Here is a 17,762-nt window from a genome sequence, read left to right on the forward strand (position 1 = left end):
CTTCGCTAAAAAGTTATCTACACAAATACATTAAATAAATAATAAAATATTGACAAAATTACGTTCAAACAAATTTACACACACTCACTCATCCAGTTCTTTCTTTCTTTATTCGTTCGTGCCCTGATAAAATAAAGTTGTGCTACTGCACTCTATTCAGTCCCACTATCACTAGTATGTACTGCATTATGCAGAGAGATAACACGAAATAACACACACTCACTCATCAAGTTTGTTTATTTATTTATTCGTTCATGTCCTAATGAAATAAAATTGTGCTACGGTACTTTATTCAGCCTCGAAATGATACACGACAAGACACAACGTGAGCAACGAAGGTGCCGAATACAGGTCAGGCCTATCTTTTTTTTTTGTCTCAGGTACTGAAATCAATTTTTTAATATTTGAGTGTTGAATATCGGTGCTAAATTTCTAAATATACCGATATATTACAAATATGATGGCGTTTGTTGCATATTTTTTTATATTTGCCGAATTTTGCCTACGGTTGCAGTTGTCCACGTATAGAAGTAGACTCCAAATCCAACTACATACATGTACAGGCTCACAGTGACAGATATTTGTGCTACAGTAGCTATAAACCCTCTCTTCCCTAAACGGCTAAATCCGGAACCGGTTCCGCTGACGTGAATAAGAGGCTCAAACAACAGACGAGCCTCGTGGGCCAAACCCCTCTCTCCCTCTCTCGCAAAACCCTAGCTTTCCTCCCCTGCTTTGCGGCGCGCCACAGAAACCCTCCGCCGTAGCGAGGTCGTGCGAGAGAGAGAGAGAGAGAGAGAAAGAGTAGAGATGGATCAGCGCAAGGGCGGCGACCGCAACGCCAACGGAGGGCTGGCGGAGGCGACGGCGTCGAGGCTGAGGTTCGACTCCGACGAGGAGCCGGAGGCCGAGGAGGAGATGGGGATGGAGGTGGAGGAGAGCCCCGACGCTGAGGGGGAGGAGGAGGTGATCGGCAGCGACAAGACCAGCGCCGACTACTACTTCGACTCCTACTCCCACTTCGGTATGTGCGCTCGGTTTCGATTTCACAAAAGAGCTATTTTTTTCTCTGATTCGGATATTGTTGCAGTTAGCTCGAATAGGAAAAAAAATCGATCTTGGGTGCTTTATGGAGCGAAGGAAGTGCTAGATTTGTTTGTATGACTGTAGATTTGATGCTTGCGTTGTCTAAGCTTGAGGTTTTGCTTATTCATTGTACTGTGCTCTAAGGATTATTAGTATTCATCTGCAGTATTAGTTTGGGTGAAGATTTTAAATTTTTGTTGGTGCTGATAGTGAAACTGCAAAAGGCCGATCTTTTGTTTATTTAATGCAGCCTGTCCTTATACTAGGATATCCCTCTGCTGAAACATCAATTAGAATTCCATCATGTATAACAGAATGAGTGGAAAAATAATTATTTTTGATTGATAATCAACTTGATCACCATGCATGAATGAGAAGTGATTGGTTGCTGTATTGAAAGATTGGTATTTGGTTGGTCTTGTAAAGTGCATGGCCTTTCATCGCTCATCCAGATGTTCAATGCTTTCAGTAGTAGGAATTTAACTTGTGGTTCCTGGGCTGAAAATTTGACCCATAATGTAGTTGTGATCATTAGTCGAATTGAACTTATTGGTAGTTATTGTATGCCTGTGGTAAATTTTGCCCTTACTACTTGCAATTTAGTTGTCCATTGGTGCAAAAAAGGCCTAAGTGGCTACATACTTTCATTTAGTTATTAGTCAGTCAATGCATAATTGTTGTCTTGTTGGTATTCTAAATGTTTACTGATCATTGTAACATTGCATGACAAAAAGGAAAAAATATCTTGAGTAGATTTTAGAGGGTGTTCTTAGTTGTATGAACGGTAGTCATTGAAGTCTTGTGCACTCCTGCAGCTTCCTTTTTGTCCACTGGTACTATTTTTTAATGCTGTTTTGCACCAACAAACTAGCACTGTTTTTTTTCCCAGAAGAAACATTCGAATTGAATTGTTGCAACTTCTATTTTTTGTTATCTGACTTGTTGAGATTTTACTTTAAAATTTCTTTATTTTTTAGTTCCTTTGTATCAGTGATATTTTGTAGGGCATGTTCTGTCTCTTGTACTCATTTTTCCCCCATTGCATTTATTTCCGCTAGCAGTTTTAAATTTTCTTTTGTGTTCTGTTTTTGTACAGTAAGTTAACCATGTACTCATGCTTCTCCCATGAATGAAGTGTAATATGTACTCATGCTTTTCCTGTGTTTTGTATTTTGCAGGTATTCATGAAGTAAGTGATTCTGAAGGAAACCTTACTTGTGCTTTTAATGGCTTCGCATTTCGCAAGCAATTAGTTTCTCCTTGCTTGTAACTATTCAGAGTAAGGATATGGTGGTGCCAATTATTGTTGTATATTGACTGCAGGAAATGCTAAAAGATGTTGTTCGGACAAAGTCATATCAAAATGTTATCACCCAGAATGGCTTTCTTTTCAAGGACAAAATAGTCCTTGACGTCGGCGCCGGAACTGGGATTCTTTCACTTTTCTGTGTAAAAGCCGGAGCCAAGCATGTCTATGCGGTTAGTTGGCTGACCTTTGCCCTTTTCATTTCATTATTATGCTAACTTAGTGATCGTAAGTAAGCTATTTAAGTGGGTACATTCTTTTTCCCCTCAATCTAGACTGTTAAGCAATTGTCTGCTACATGTTCTGGTGGAACCTTGTAACTAGTTACCGTGCAAGTATGTGTCTCCAGATATCTATGATCTGAAATTAAACAGAAGTCACATAACCTATTCATATGTACTTTAGAAGCATGAAAAGTACACGAAATTGGTTAGTCTGATGTCCACAGAAGCTATGAATCATTAGTTTTCCCTTCAAGATAAACCCCACATGTTTCCCCTAATGTTGTTATGTTATTTATCTATCTGGATGCCCATTTCGATAATAAGCACAATGATTGTTCATTGTCTAAAACAGAGGACTTGCAATATCCTGTATTGTCAACATGCAGTTTCAGATTTGAGAAATTCTGTAGTTTTAATTCAGGGGATTTTTTCATCTTACACTGGGCTCATTGGCCACTGTTTTCTGCCATCTTGACATCTTGTAAATGTACTTGCAACTTTCAATCCTTTTCTTTTGCTAATACATTGAACCGTTCTTACTTTTTACAGATTGAATGTTCCCAGATGGCAGACATGGCAAAGGAAATTGTGAAAGCAAATGGATATTCTGATGGTGATTTCCTGCCATTTATTTTACTACCTATTTTATTTCTGCATACCATGCTTATTTGGCTATTACCTATCATTAAAGTTATTTTCCTTTTGCAGTCATAACTGTAATAAAAGGGAAAGTGGAAGAAATTGAGCTTCCTGTCCCAAAAGTAGATGTAATAATCTCGGAGTGGATGGGTTATTTCCTCCTGTTCGAGAATATGTTGAACACTGTCCTATATGCACGTGATAAATGGCTTGTAAGTGATCCTTTATAGTTAATATGTTCATAATTTTGTGCTGAATAGATGGTATGTGTTTGGTTCATTGTGTGTTTCCTCTGTCTATTTTTCTATTACAAATGCAATTTGGTTGGCTATGAATATTCTGAACTGCTGGAATATTCTGAACTGCTGTCCTGTGCTTTGTGGACAGTATTTGAACTTTTGGAGAGCTGTAGCTTATGTTGTGTGCTACTGCTATGTAGGCTGACGGTGGTGTGGTCCTACCAGACAAAGCCTCTTTGCATCTTACTGCAATCGAAGATGCGGAATATAAGGAAGACAAAATTGCATGTAAGTTTGGTGGTACTTGGTGCACAAGACTTATCTACATGAGGCTTTTTTGCCTTAAAAAGCTTCAGTTTCAGGAAGTTCTCCTACATTATTTGTTAAGTGATGAAAGTTATATTTGGAGCTCTTTCTGATGGTTTTGTTTATCCCTTGTGCAGTTTGGGATAATGTCTATGGATTTGATATGAGCTGCATAAAGAAACAGGCAATGATGGAGCCACTTGTAGATACAGTTGACGCAAATCAGATTGTTACTAACTGCCAGCTACTGAAGGTATTTACGCGCCTCAAACCAAGTAGTACTTTGTTTCTGTTTTTTCGATGATATTTCAGCTTAAATCCTTCTACTAATATATGCATTTCAGACAATGGATATTTCCAAAATGACTCCTGGAGATGCGTCCTTTACTGTACCATTCAAGCTGGTAGCAGAGCGGAATGATTACATTCATGCTCTTGTTGCATACTTCAATGTGTCATTTACCAAATGCCATAAGATGATGGGCTTCTCAACAGGTTCGTTCTCTTCTGGAATGTACGGTGTTATACTTTCACCTACAATGTACAGTGTTATGCTTTCATTCGATTAATTTTGGTGAGCACAACTCATTTACATTACTCTTTGCAGGCCCGAGATCAAAAGCCACCCACTGGAAGCAAACTGTTTTATATCTCGAGGATGTAATAACTATCTGCCAGGGGGAAACCCTGATGGGCAGCATGACAGTCACACCCAATAAAAAGAACCCCCGGGACATCGATATTAAGCTCAAGTACTCTATAAATGGGCATAGATGTCAGGTATCAAGAACACAGTACTACAAGATGCGGTGACCAATGAACCAACGAGAACTCAGATGCCATGAAGTCCATTCAATTTTGCTTTACTGAGTATCTTGTTTGACAAATATTGATGCCTTTTCTTGTGATCATTTATTATTATGCATCATTGTTTATGTTCTTGGATTATAGCAAAAGTAGATTATGCTGGCCTGCTGATATGACATTGCTATAGTGCAAAACTGTCATATTTCCTGGTTGGTGGCATGACTTTGCCCAAGGATGTTGGCAGTTGTTGTATGCATTTGATTTGAATGGATTGATAATAGATTGCTGCTGCAATTTATGGTTTGAGATACTCTGCCATTACAGTCCTCGTTTTTCTTTTGTATGCACATTATTACTGCTAGAGCACTCAATTATTTGCTTTGCGAATGCTACTTTTGACTGTAAAACTGATTACAGACTGGATGAAGATTCTTACGGCCGTGGATTAAAAAAAAGGCTATCTTGTCTGGCCTGCCTGGAATGTCATTATCAGGTCATTTCAGATGATAACATAGGTTATCTCATAGCCATGCAGGGATCCACTCCTTTACATAAACTAAGGATTTTAGAACATATTGTTCCTGCACAGCGGATGCTTACGTTGCCATGTCGTGAAGCTTCACTGTGAGAGTATGCTGCATCAGAAAGGGAAGCATACAGATAGAACCAAATCAGATGAGCTACCAATAAAACGAATGAAGTAATCAGTGAAGCTGGCGAACTTCTTACTTGTAGAGGTATGCTGCAATGCTAAGAATGATGCATATCAAGATGATGTCAATTGTGAAGTTCCTAGTCGATCGAAACTGCCAAAAAAAAAAAAAAAAAACAAACCCGGATTTGTTAGCTAAACTATGAACACTTACAACTAAATTTTAAGTTTCTGTTAAATAAGGATTTAGGATTCAACAAAATCAGCTGGTCACCTGGTTGACGGTTTCTTTTAGTCTGACATTAGTCTTCCTGAGCTCTAAATTAGCTTTATCCACCTGCAAAAATCATGCAATTGCATAGATTTCCCTCAAACTTCAAGCGATGGACAAGATGATAACATGCATTGTGCAAGTAGTACTCATCCATCAGAGTATAAGCCAACCTTACTGTCAATCTCATCCATCAGAGGAACCTGCCTATCCAATTCCTGCAGAGTTAAATAAACACTGCTGAATCAATGCAACTATAGAAGAAGTAATGGATCATACAGAAGCAAGCAACCTGCATTTTTCTACAAAACCTCATTCATGTCCTCAGCCAGATCCTTCAGTGTGTCCAAACCTTCAGAGATGAAGTTCAGCCCTTCCTCCTGCACATCACATCTGAGAGGTTATGTATAGTTCTGGATCAAGAAGAGAACAAACATCTTCGGGCGAAATGAGTTCATGTTTGCATGTTTATGTTAGCATGGAATGTGCAGCATGGATTATCGTTTGATCTGTGAGGTTTTGATATGCATTTGGTGATAAGAAATCTAGCACCATGAGCAGAACACCTGCCTGTTTGATTCGCCGCATCTCGTATTCTCTTCTGAACTGCTCCGATTCTTCGCTGGTCTGGAAGTGCCCCTCATCAAAAGTTTCAGCTGAATTTCGATCGACAAACGATGAAGCCGGTCAGTTCAGACTCTTTCAGACAATCTAATTCCTATATTTATGCGATTAAATGTGCCATTGATTCCTCGAACTAGAGGAATTTCATTGTCATATTGCATATGATCCTCCACGGCAGAAAGATACAAGCTGAAAAATGAGCTGCTGCCCACTGCTCGCTGCTACACAAAATTGAAAAGCTATGCAGACAGATTTTACATAGCGACAGAATGAGGCCCTGTTTGGGAACGCATGAATTTCTCCATGTCCCTGTGTCAATCGAACTATTTCTCGCGAAATTGCAACAAATTTCTTGTGAAATTCTGCGTTGCAAACAGGCCCAAAAAGATGATTTCGACATCACAGATGTTTACAGAGGAAAAAAAAGGAGACCTGAAGAATCGAACTTGATCCCCGGCCTAGCGTTCCCGCCGCTCCAGCCGCCATCCTGGTCCGCCGCGCCACGGCCACCACCGTCAGAGATCGACTGGATCCTGTGGGGCAGTGCTGCGACCAGATCACTTCGCAACGACCTCTCCTCCGGCGAGAGCCCTTTCACCTGCATACATGTGTGTTCATGCATCCAGATTTCTATCAACCATTTAGCACATTTCATTGTGCTCTAAATCATGTGATGATTAACATTAAATAACAATGGTGATTTACAGTTAAGAAGAATGATCGAGTCTTGACCTTCTTGGCGGCTGTCTTCTGGAGCTTGACCACCTCCTCCAGGAGCCGCGCCTTGGTCCGCCGCACGTCGGCGTTCAGGGCCACCGCCGCCGCCCGGTTCTTCTCCCTCGCCGCCCTCTCCGATTTCTGAGCGAGTCATCCAGGCATGAGTGGCATTCCAGGATCGATCAATTCACGGGACGCAAGAATCAATCCAAAAGGCGGCCGATGAAGGTCTGGTGGCAACGTGAGACGAAGCGATCACGGGGAGAGACCTCGATGGCGGCGTCGATCTCGGCGTCGACGGCAGCGTAGAGGCGCGAGAAGGGGTCTCCGGCGGCGCCGTCGCTCCGGTGCTTGTCGGCGTCGTATCTGTCGTACTTCTTGCAGATGGCGTCCACCCGGGTAAGAACGTCGGTCATGCTCATCTTCCCCGCCTAGCTCCCTCCCCGCGACGATCACCGGTGACGCACAACGCCGCGGCAGGAAGGGTATCGTCACTCTGTCTCCGGCACGCTGCGGTGGTCAGTTTGGACAGCGAGTACGCTGGAGAGGACTGGAGGAGGCTTGGTCAGGCGGTGCCTGTGAGATGATGGTCGGAGATGTCCGGTTGGCAGGTAAGTTAGTTACCCGCGAAACCCCCGGGTTTCTGTTACTTAATGCGTGTTCATCCCCTGCTCTAATTTTAGACAATATCGCTGCATCGCCATGGCTGAAGCTCAATCACTCTTGCCAGAGGCCAAAAGGGAGGCCATTCCTGCTGCCACTCTTCACCAGAGACAAGCTCGTCGACGTCGAAAACAGCCCCATCAAGTCCATTTCCAGCTCAAGGCGCTTGCAAACAACTCCAATTTTTGTGTACAGTGTGGCAGATCAACTGCAACTGTATAAGCAAATGCACAGGAAGTGCATAGGAAATCGTGCGAAATCGGAAACCCAAACAAGAACTACTGGGGCATGTAAAAACCCAAAATTATGCACAGATCGTTGCCCGGATCAGTCATCAAGCAAATGATCATAGATCATCATGACCCGATGAGACATAAACAACGCATGCACAACAGCACAAGAACAGTCACAATGTGCTCCTATTATGTAGGAGAAGAAGAACATGATCAGATAAGCGATACATATCCAGCCATCCAGATGACACCGACCAGTTCAACCAAGAAAAAAAGGCTTATAAAGCAGACAAGAAGAGATCATTCCAGACTTAGTTAAGATTCATGCTGCGATGTTAACTAGCATTAAGAACGATAAGGTTCAACAACAGACAGGGACGTTAAACTAGCAGTTTCTTAAGCTGCATGACACTGCTCTGCAACAGATAAGTATTTAGAACTTTAAACTAGGACTGAGCTTAAATTTTGACGACCCTAACATGGACGCAGGATAACACTGGTAATAAGAAGCTAATTAAGACAGTCGATTCAACTGATGCACGACACTTTGGATTCACCATTGCTTTCCGATGCTGCTTTAGTCAGGTCTTCTTGTAAGCCAGCTTCTTCTTTAGCCTCAGCTGAAAAATGGAATTAATGTTGGGTAAATAACACGTCAGGGCGAAGAGTGAACAGATATTCATTACATAATCATGCATCTTTATATGAGCTTCCAGCTATTGATATCCAATGAGTACATTTATGGTTGTTGCACAAAAGGACTATACAATGGAAAGATGATTTAGTACACGGTACAAAAATCTAAATCACACAAAACAAAATTAAAAATGTAGTAGTGAGCTCTGTCAACATCAGAATTGACACAAAGCTACCTAGATCACAGATGCCAACTTATGAGAACTCTAAAACAAGCATCATAAATATGTTCATCACGAAGGCCAAGAGATCATCGGCGATGATATGACCAGTGGCGGAACTTAGACCGAAATTCAAACCATGCCGGTGAAGCTAAATGGGCTCCAACTAGACCAGGGGGGGCTGAATCAATGAAGTATGATACATTATGCCCAAAATACACTACAAAATGCAGGGGGGGGGGGGGGGGGGGCGGGGCACGGCTTACCTTGGCCACCACAATGCTCCACTACTGGATATGACCAACGCCAACAAAATGGACAAATAACATAAAGGCAGGACTAATTAAGACCATGAACGGCGATTCTGTACATACATAATACTTTGATGACAGGGTGAAACAAGGCAAGCTGTTTCTTTGGATTCAACTGAAAAAGGAATGTTGGAAAAAATGCTACGCCAGATAAAACAGCGAACGAACATCGTATCCATTTTTATATCTAGATTGTTATCAGCTGCCAGAACTGAAACTCACAAGAACATATATGTTGCACAACTTGTCCTTGGGGAGGATGCATGATTGAGAGCAGCAGATGCAGAGCACAGTACACAGAACAAATTTAAAGCAGGCATAACATCAAATAAAAAACTTGGATGACAGGGGAAAATTTATTAACTGCAGCCAATAACAACAATGATGATACCATTAACATATAAACACTTGGATGAGAGGGGGAAATGATCAAGGCAGCCAGCTCACCTCGTTGCTGTGGCCACACTTCTTCTTGCAGCAGTTCATGGCCCTGATGGAATTGCGTGCGTAGCACCTGCATGGCATCCCAGATCGCAGAATTAATGGTGAGTGATTAGTGGCAACCGAGCAGATAATTTGAGAGAGCTAGCTAGGGCCGCCGGGAGTCCTACTCGCGGCAGATCATCTTGTGCTGACGGTACTTGAGCGCGAGCTGGAGGAGGTTGGGATCCACCTTCGGGGGGTAGCAACCGCCCTTGCCGCCACCGCGGAGGCGGAGCACCAGGTGCAGCGTCGACTCCTTCTGGATGCTGTAGTCGGCCAGGGTGCGCTCGTCCTCCAGCTGCTTCCCGGCGAAGATGAGGCGCTGCTGGTCCGGCGGGATGCCTGCTTGGTAGAGCAGAGGCTCGATTAATCGGATGAACCCAATAAGAGATGATGAAACCAAATCGATCAAAGAGAAGGAAAATCCAGCACTGTCTTCTCGTCGGATCCATTCAAGATTAAACTCACAAGAAACGACGCAAGAACAAGCACAACTAAACCCTCTCCGTTCCTCCCCGGATCCAAAAATCCGGGTCGATTTGCTCTCTTCCAGACTAGAACGATGCAAAAACGGAATGAATCGAGGAAATGATGCCCGCGCTGATCATCAAACCACACAACCGCGCCGAGGATTTCTAGCGCCACCTGCTGCTTGGTCAAGCATGGATAAACCAACAACCGGAAGCTAAAGCACCTTTGCGCACGGACCGAAACAGGGGAGCAACGCGCGGAGCAAGAAACAGGGCGGCCGGCCGGTCACCGGCCGGCGAGCAACAGACGAAGGAGAAAGAGGTGATGATCGGAGAGCTATACATGCGTACGCACCTTCCTTGTCCTGGATCTTGGCCTTGACGTTAGCGACGGTGTCGCTGCTCTCGACCTCGAGCGTCACCGTCTTCCCCGTCAGCGTCTTCACGAAGATCTGCATCTTGCCGGAGCTCGGAGCTTGCTCGCCGGAGGAGTGGGGTTTTGGGGGAGTGGGTGGTTGGTTGAGGGTGGCGGAGTTGCCTGTGTGGGCAGCAGCGCCGCGGACGTGGTGCGACTTTATAGCAGAGCAGCGGGCCTGACGCGTCCGGGGCTCGCGCGCGGCGGCAAACGGGCTCTGGACCCGCGTCACGCCGGCCCATGAGCTTGTTGGGACTTGCATATGCATTCTCTTCATCTTAGGTGCGTTTGTTCGCCGAATTTGTCATAACCTAAGCTGACGTAGAAATATAATCGCAGAGAGAAGTGTGTTTGGTTATCTATATCTATAGTTCTAGTCTAGCGTGAAGGATATAAGAGAGAGGTGAATATGTGCTTCAACAAATTTCTTCCGAAATTGACGGTCTTCTCATATATTCACTCAACGTACCTCAAAGCTCAAACAAAGCAAAACAGAGAAAAAGTTCAAAAGGAAGGTATCAAAACAACATTACTCCATTGATAAAATATGAACCCTAGATTCCATTCAAAATCATTTCATGTGTCATAGCACTCAAAAGCTAGTAACTTGCAAAGAAACTAAAGAAAATGATCACCGGGCAAAGAAACTATTTAGGTTGATGATCTAGAGGTAAGAGAACTTAAGACCCTCTTATATACATGAATGTGTGAATTTTATTCCTCTAGCAACAAAAAGAACAACTTTCTAAGATAAAAGGATTGTAGCTCAAAGATAAAAACGAAAAAATAACATGAAAATAGGAAAACCTGCAAGGAAGGCAAGTGAACTAAAAGGAGACTAGAAGGAGTAAGCACGAGCATATGCAAGAAAATAATCTTCATTAAGCACATATGTCATTCCTATTTTCAGCAGATTACAAAGTTATTTCTCTCATAAAAGCTCTAGCCTATTATAAAGACTAAGTCTATCCTCTCATCTCCTCCAAAACCTATCACTAGGCTCTCAAAATGGTTAGCTTTAACTCTCTCTACAACCTTACCCCTCTATTTATAGATCTAGGGAGGTGTCTTGATCCTTAAATTTCCTTGTTCCCAAAATACCCCTCACCGATAATGCACTCCTACCTACCACCGAGGTATTTTGGTCCATTTTTCGCTCCATCTATCGAACAGCTATGACTTCTTCACGACTTAGCTTCGCCTCGACGCAAGTTTCGCGATGATGCTATGTGACCCTCCAGTCATCTCACGGTTTTGTGACCAAACCACGAAACCCTAGCATGCTTTTCAAAGTGTGACGAGCCGTCATTTGCTTTGCCTCAAGCAAGTGCTCCGATGTTGACGCATGTACTCCATCTTACGATCTTGACCGCTGGCAAGTCTCTTCCACTCTCGATCTCTCGGGATGTTTTGTCACTTGCACCGGTATCCCCTTCACTTGACTTTCTCAACACACCGTCTTCATCCTTCTCCATCTATCCTTTGCTTGACCTCTACATATATCGCTAGGATCACCCTTGACTCCGTCTGACCTCTTTGATCGTCCGGCACCAAGCCTCTCGCTTGGCCCCGATTATTCCACTATTGACCGTCAAGTTGCATCCATCACATGCACACCATGAAATAAGTAAACATATTTCTTCCATTCTGAAACCATTTCCAGGTTTGCTTAAAACAAAAAATCTCAAATGAAAATATATCACGTAGAAATCGTGAACACCGGATGTTCTGGTGTGTTCTGCTCTTGAACACCGGACCATCTGGTGAGTTCAACTTCATTTGCTCACAGAAAATTTGCTCTTTGCAAGAAAAGCTTCGGTGAGATGCTTCGGTGATCTCATGTTCATCACCGAATCATCCGATCAGTTCACATGCACCAGACTCTTATTTGCAACCTCTTTGCAAGAATTTGTCCGGTGAATAGTCCAGTGTGCACAAGGTATAAGCACCGGACCATCCGGTGCCTTCATCTCCACCTGACTCGCTTCTGCACCCTCTTTGCAAGAATTAGTCCGATGCAAACTTCGGTGTTCACAACTTGGAACACCGGACCATCCGGTGAAGGCAATACCACCAGACCACGTTTTGCAATTTCTTTGGACAAAATAGTCCAATGTCATCGCTTGCCCTTACCGGACCATCTGGTGCACTACTCCCACTTTTCTTTCTACGTTGAAATGCTTCAGTGCTCCCTTCACCTTACACCGGACAATCCGGTGAGTGTAAAAAATCTCAAGCATTGATCCGGTGAGGTAATTTTCCCTATACTCACACCAACTCTATTGTACTTTCCAACAATAGTTAGCTATAAGTAAAATCATGCATAAACACACTCATACCAACCAAGTTCAACTCAAGACCAACGTTGTCAATGATTTATCACAATCAAACCAAGATACATCTTAACTTGGTTTCTCAACACCTTCAGCCTAGCCCATTGGAGCAAGCATCCGTCCATGCAGACAAACCCACTTATCAGTGTCATAAAATTATCTTCATATGAGCACTCAATCATAATCTTCACTCTTGCATTCGCTCATACGGCCTTTGATTCGATCAACCAAATAGAAGCCCAGCTCAATATATTTAGACAGATACAACCAACTAAATATTTTTTTTTCCAACAAATATGACTCTGCTCAACTTACATCCCCTTAATCTACATATACGATATATAAAAAAAATACTCTATTCAGACAGACAAACAAACCCCTAGGGAATGTTCAAAGTAAATACAATGCCAATTACTTAGTAACATGTTCAAATTCGGACCCCAGAAAAGCAGCTTGATCCACCATATGGTGTTATTCTGTCGTGGGTCATGGATTACCGTAAGTCTAAAAACAAAGAGGTAGAAAGCTGGAGCATTGTTGTTAACTATCCATTTTCATTTCGACAAAACTTACGAACTGACCATCTAGTGCAGTAAAAAAAATCATGCAGACCAAAATCAGCAAAATATTTTTATGAACCCCTGTGATCTAACTGAAAGAAAAATCATGCAAACCAAGATTGCATCCCAAGGCATTCTTTGCACAATATCATTGTTCTGGTAAATTCAAAACCCCAGGTATACAATGCACATATAAGGAATATGGTACATTCTGTCATGGAGCATCAAAGTACGCCCAGCACCATGCCATGCGACCACAATTCTGTCAATGGGTCTAGATTGAGACAAATAGGATGATCATACCAATAAAAAAATGCAGTAATCAATGAGGTTGATGAACTTCTTACTTGTAGAGGTATGCTGAAAACTACAATAATATCAATTATAAAGTTTCTGGTCGACCGAAAACTGCACAAAACCTAGATTTTGCCATAGGAATGAAGTTGTTGAACAAGAATTTAGGATTTAAGAATATCATCAACTGCTCGTATGAAAAACGAAATCAACTGCTTCATCACCAAAATTAAGATGAAGATGGTCTGGAGGAATCAAGCTGTGAGATGATTGGAGATGTCTGATCGGCAGGTAAGTCAGTTAGTTACCTGCGAAACTCCCGGGTTTTCTTTGTATTATTTGTGCATTTACTTTTTTTTTTCCTCGGGAACATGAAACCACTTGTACCATGCCTTTGAAATGACCTTGAGATTCGTGCTGAGGTAAAATCACTCCTACTGATTTATGCCTCATGCCCTCATCAACCACATATGAATTGTAGCCATATCGATGATGTGTAAAGGCTAGGCCGAGCTTGTACCCTTTTCTTCTCGTATGCACACACTTATTTCGTTTTTTTTTTTGTGTCTAACAAACCTTTCGATAATGGTGGTTCTCATTTTGAAAAATCTTGTTATGTAGAAATATTTTAATTGGAACAAGTTACAAGTGTAAGAGCTCATTTGGAACACAAGAATTTCACATGAATCAATTCAATTTCGTAGGAAAAACACAGGATTTGGAAAAAAATCCCGCGTTCCCAAGGAGGCCTAAGTGCATTTAATCACATTGTGTTGGTTCGAGGTTCTGCGTTGTGACCGTGTGATTCGTATACACAATTGCAGCGTGCTCCTACTATATAAGAGAAGAGCATAACTTGATCTGCAGTGAATCTGGCACACGCATATGACATTTCCAGGTAACACCAACAAGTTCAGGTTAAAAAGAAGCAGAAAGCAGACAAGAGCTCATTCCAGACATAATTAAAATTCACGCTGCCATGTTAACTACTAAGGAAGATCAAATTCCAACAACCGGCAGGAGCTTTGGCTAGCAGTTTCTCAAGCTGCATGCCATTGCTGTTGCATCAGATAAGAATTCCAGCAAGAACTTTAAACAAGGACAAAAGTTATATTCCTACAACTCTAATATTGACTCTTAAGTCTGATAAGATGCTAAGATAGATAGTTGGTTCAACTGATGCACGACACTTGGATTGATCGTAGCGACGCTTGTTTTTTTATGTTGTTTCAGTCCTTCCTGACTACCATCTTTTTCTTCTTCCTCAGCTGAAAAGGAATGGTGAAAAAAAGTACATCAGATCAAAGAATGAAGAAATCATATTCATAGAAGTAGCTTGTTATCAGCTGTTAGCAATTGAGATATATTGTCTTCTTGATGCAAAAAACTGTTCTAGGATGGAAAGATGATTTACATTTAGCACAGAAGATGCAGAGAACAGTTCCAGAATACAAATCTAAGGCAAGCACAACATAAATCAAAACTGAAGCAGTGAGTGAGCTCCGTTAGCAACGTCTAAACTGGTACAAAGCTACCTAGATGACTTAGCAAAGTGATGCCAACTTATGAGAATCTGAAACAAGCATCAGAAATATATTCAGCCAACTTATGAGAACTCTGAAACAAGCATCAGAAACATATTCATAATGAAGGCCAAACGATCATGGGCGATGCTACCATCGATGACTTAAGCCAAGAACATGGACAGCATTAAGACTACTAATTAAAGCCAAGAACAACAACAATGAATCCTATATAAAGAACACATTGATGACAGGGGAAAGCGAGGCAAGCTTTTTATTTACCCCCAACTGAAAACGAATAATGTAGGGAAAATAATACATCATATCAGAGAATGAACACATATCCATTTCAGTAGATTGTTCAGCTGCCAGTAACTGAAACCTAGGAGCACACATTTGCTGCACAAAATGTTCTAGGACGGGAGGATGCATAATTTAGCACAGCACATGTATAGCACGGTAGGTATACAGCAACACGAATCTAATCAGCCAGACAAGATAAAATCAAGAGAACATGGGAGATAAAATCACCTCGTTGCTGTGGCCGCACTTCTTCTTGCGGCAGTTGTCGGCCCTGATGGAGTTGCGCGCGTAGCACTTGCGGCAGATCATCTTGTGCTGGCGGTACTTGAGCGCGAGCTGGAGGAGGTTGGGGTCGATGTTGGTGGGGTAGGTGCCGCCCTTGCCTTGGCCACCGCCGCGGAGGCGGAGCACCAGGTGCAGCGTCGACTCCTTCTGGATGCTGTAGTCGGCCAGCGTGCGCTCGTCCTCCAGCTGCTTCCCGTCGAAGATGAGCCGCTGCTGGTCCGGAGGGATCCCTGCAAAACACAATGCGTGTTGGTTACTAAGGGATATGACGAGACCAAATCCAATGCACTCTACTTGATCTTGTTCTGGCGACTCGATCGAACAAATTAAAGAGATGATGTAAGAATCCATGTGCGAAACAGGGATCTGCACGAACTAATCTAGTTCAAGAAACACAGAGAGAAGCCATATCCAACCCTGACCCTCCTAAAACGCTAGAACAAGATCATCTAAACCCTGTCCTCTCCTCCCCGGATAAAAAAAAGAGAGGATTTTTTCTAATGCCCTTCACTAGTCTAGTGCGACCGACCAGTCACCCAGGTCGACGGATATGCTCTGCTGCGGACCACGAGGATCAAACACGACAAGAAGCGGGCACAATTGCACAACGCATTTTTAGTCGCCTAGATGTGCATGGCCACACACCAAGAACGGAAGCCTTGTTCCGAAAACCAAAGAACGGATGCCAAAAGCGGCACATCGAGACAGTGATCTGTCCAATCGAGCTCAAGCAACACATCGAGAAGCCAAATCCAACACCGTCCTCTCGTCGGATTCAAAATCAAGCTCAAGAAACGCAAGAACAATTCATCCCATACAAAACCCCATCCTCTTCTCCCGGATCCAAAGAAGAGCCTTTTATACGTTCAGGGATGCAGCTCAACCCGACCCATCACCGGCCGATCTGCTCTGTTCCGGAGCAAAACACGGCCAAACACCGGCAAGAAGCGATCACTTTACGACCCGCCCACACCGAAACCGATCACACGGACGCAAAAGAGAAATCTCTAGCGTCTCATCTGCTCAGAGCCTTAGACACACGTGGCTAAACCAAGAACGTATGCCAAAAGAAGCACCTTTGAGCGAGCCATCTACGGCGCCCGAAACAGGGTCACAATGAGCGGAAGATGCAACGCCGCTGGCCGGCGCGCAGACCAACAAGGAAAAGGTGACCAGCGAACACGCACATGACCGCTACATACCTTCCTTCTCCTGGATCTTGGCCTCCACGTTGGCGACGGTGTCGCTGCTCTCGACCTCGAGCGTCACCGCCTTCCCCGTCAGCGTCTTCACGAAGATCTGCATCTTGCCGGAGCTCGGAGCTTGCTCGCCGGAGGAGTGGGGTTTTAGGGGAGTGGGTGGTTGGTTGGGGTGGCCGAGTTGCGCAGCAGCGCCGCGGACGTGGTGCGGCTTTATAGGGGCGTGGCCACTCCAGCGGACTTGACGCGCCCGCTACGAAACCCAGATCCCCACGGAATCCTAGTTCGAGCAGGATAGCCTAGCTGGTGACGGAAGATTTTTTTATATATATATTTTAAATTTTTTTGTAAAATTGTTTTAAAATATTACAATAATAAATTACCATGATCTGTTCATCGGACGAGAGTAAGATTTCCCGATGAACAGACAAGACCTTATAAGCCATGTCGGTCTGTCAATATTAAATGCGTTTCCCCAAGGTCTCGCCTGCTGGGCGTCTGCTGTGTTGGTCATGATGTACTGCGGCCTGCGCGACGCCCGTATGAAGATCGACAACAACGCGATCCTTAACAGGTGTCTCCTGCTATTTCAGATGTGGTCGTACGAGCGCATCGCCATCGGTAGGCCCTTTGAGGACCATAGCGCGTACTAGTTTCCTGTCGATGGCGTTGACAGCCTGACTATGGGATCATTGTGGTGCAGACGTAGGGTAAGAACTATGAACTTTGCATGTATTTGTTAATTACTTCTTTTTTTTCTCTAACGTAGTTTGGTTGCATAGCCGACTTGGTCCAGTGTGCAGACACACTGCGCGTACCCGACTCTGTTCAACAGTTCGATGAACTAACGGTGAACGACGTTCGCTGGATGGCGTACACGAAGGAGAAGGTACCTCGACACGCCCTGCTAGAACTTTCGGTGATGTGCTTACGGGACCGGGAGTACTGGCTTACGCGGTGCG

General features: G+C 43.4%; 4 protein-coding genes across 4 annotated transcripts; 1 reads left to right on the forward strand and 3 right to left on the reverse strand.

Moving 5' to 3' along the window:
• Nucleotides 1-626: 626 nt before the first annotated feature.
• LOC133902040 (probable protein arginine N-methyltransferase 1) lies at nucleotides 627-4,913 on the forward strand. Its single transcript, XM_062343613.1, has 9 exons — nucleotides 627-1,024; nucleotides 2,265-2,275; nucleotides 2,410-2,565; nucleotides 3,166-3,229; nucleotides 3,325-3,467; nucleotides 3,695-3,782; nucleotides 3,938-4,053; nucleotides 4,145-4,295; nucleotides 4,408-4,913. The coding sequence occupies exons 1-9, from the start codon at nucleotides 811-813 to the stop codon at nucleotides 4,611-4,613; spliced, it is 1,149 nt and encodes a 382-aa protein (XP_062199597.1). The 5' UTR covers nucleotides 627-810; the 3' UTR covers nucleotides 4,614-4,913.
• Nucleotides 4,914-5,036: 123 nt separating this feature from the next.
• On the reverse strand, nucleotides 5,037-7,293 carry LOC133902041 (syntaxin-71-like). The gene is made up of 9 exons (XM_062343615.1): nucleotides 7,141-7,293; nucleotides 6,887-7,012; nucleotides 6,587-6,752; nucleotides 6,101-6,186; nucleotides 5,842-5,910; nucleotides 5,704-5,748; nucleotides 5,534-5,596; nucleotides 5,337-5,413; nucleotides 5,037-5,242 (listed from the first exon to the last, which is right to left on the reverse strand). Exons 1-9 carry the CDS (start codon nucleotides 7,291-7,293, stop codon nucleotides 5,227-5,229), a joined length of 801 nt encoding a protein of 266 aa, XP_062199599.1. The 3' UTR covers nucleotides 5,037-5,226.
• An 852-nt stretch (nucleotides 7,294-8,145) lies between these two features.
• On the reverse strand, nucleotides 8,146-10,407 carry LOC133901760 (ubiquitin-like). The gene is made up of 4 exons (XM_062343238.1): nucleotides 10,244-10,407; nucleotides 9,547-9,760; nucleotides 9,383-9,449; nucleotides 8,146-8,387 (listed from the first exon to the last, which is right to left on the reverse strand). The coding sequence occupies exons 1-4, from the start codon at nucleotides 10,344-10,346 to the stop codon at nucleotides 8,349-8,351; spliced, it is 423 nt and encodes a 140-aa protein (XP_062199222.1). The 5' UTR covers nucleotides 10,347-10,407; the 3' UTR covers nucleotides 8,146-8,348.
• A 4,081-nt stretch (nucleotides 10,408-14,488) lies between these two features.
• On the reverse strand, nucleotides 14,489-16,969 carry LOC133901759 (ubiquitin-like). The gene is made up of 3 exons (XM_062343237.1): nucleotides 16,804-16,969; nucleotides 15,545-15,831; nucleotides 14,489-14,758 (listed from the first exon to the last, which is right to left on the reverse strand). Exons 1-3 carry the CDS (start codon nucleotides 16,904-16,906, stop codon nucleotides 14,720-14,722), a joined length of 429 nt encoding a protein of 142 aa, XP_062199221.1. The 5' UTR covers nucleotides 16,907-16,969; the 3' UTR covers nucleotides 14,489-14,719.
• Between the last annotated feature and the right edge of the window lie 793 nt (nucleotides 16,970-17,762).

This window comes from Phragmites australis, chromosome 20 (genome assembly GCF_958298935.1).
Source record: "Phragmites australis chromosome 20, lpPhrAust1.1, whole genome shotgun sequence".
NCBI classification, from domain to species: domain Eukaryota; kingdom Viridiplantae; phylum Streptophyta; class Magnoliopsida; order Poales; family Poaceae; genus Phragmites; species Phragmites australis.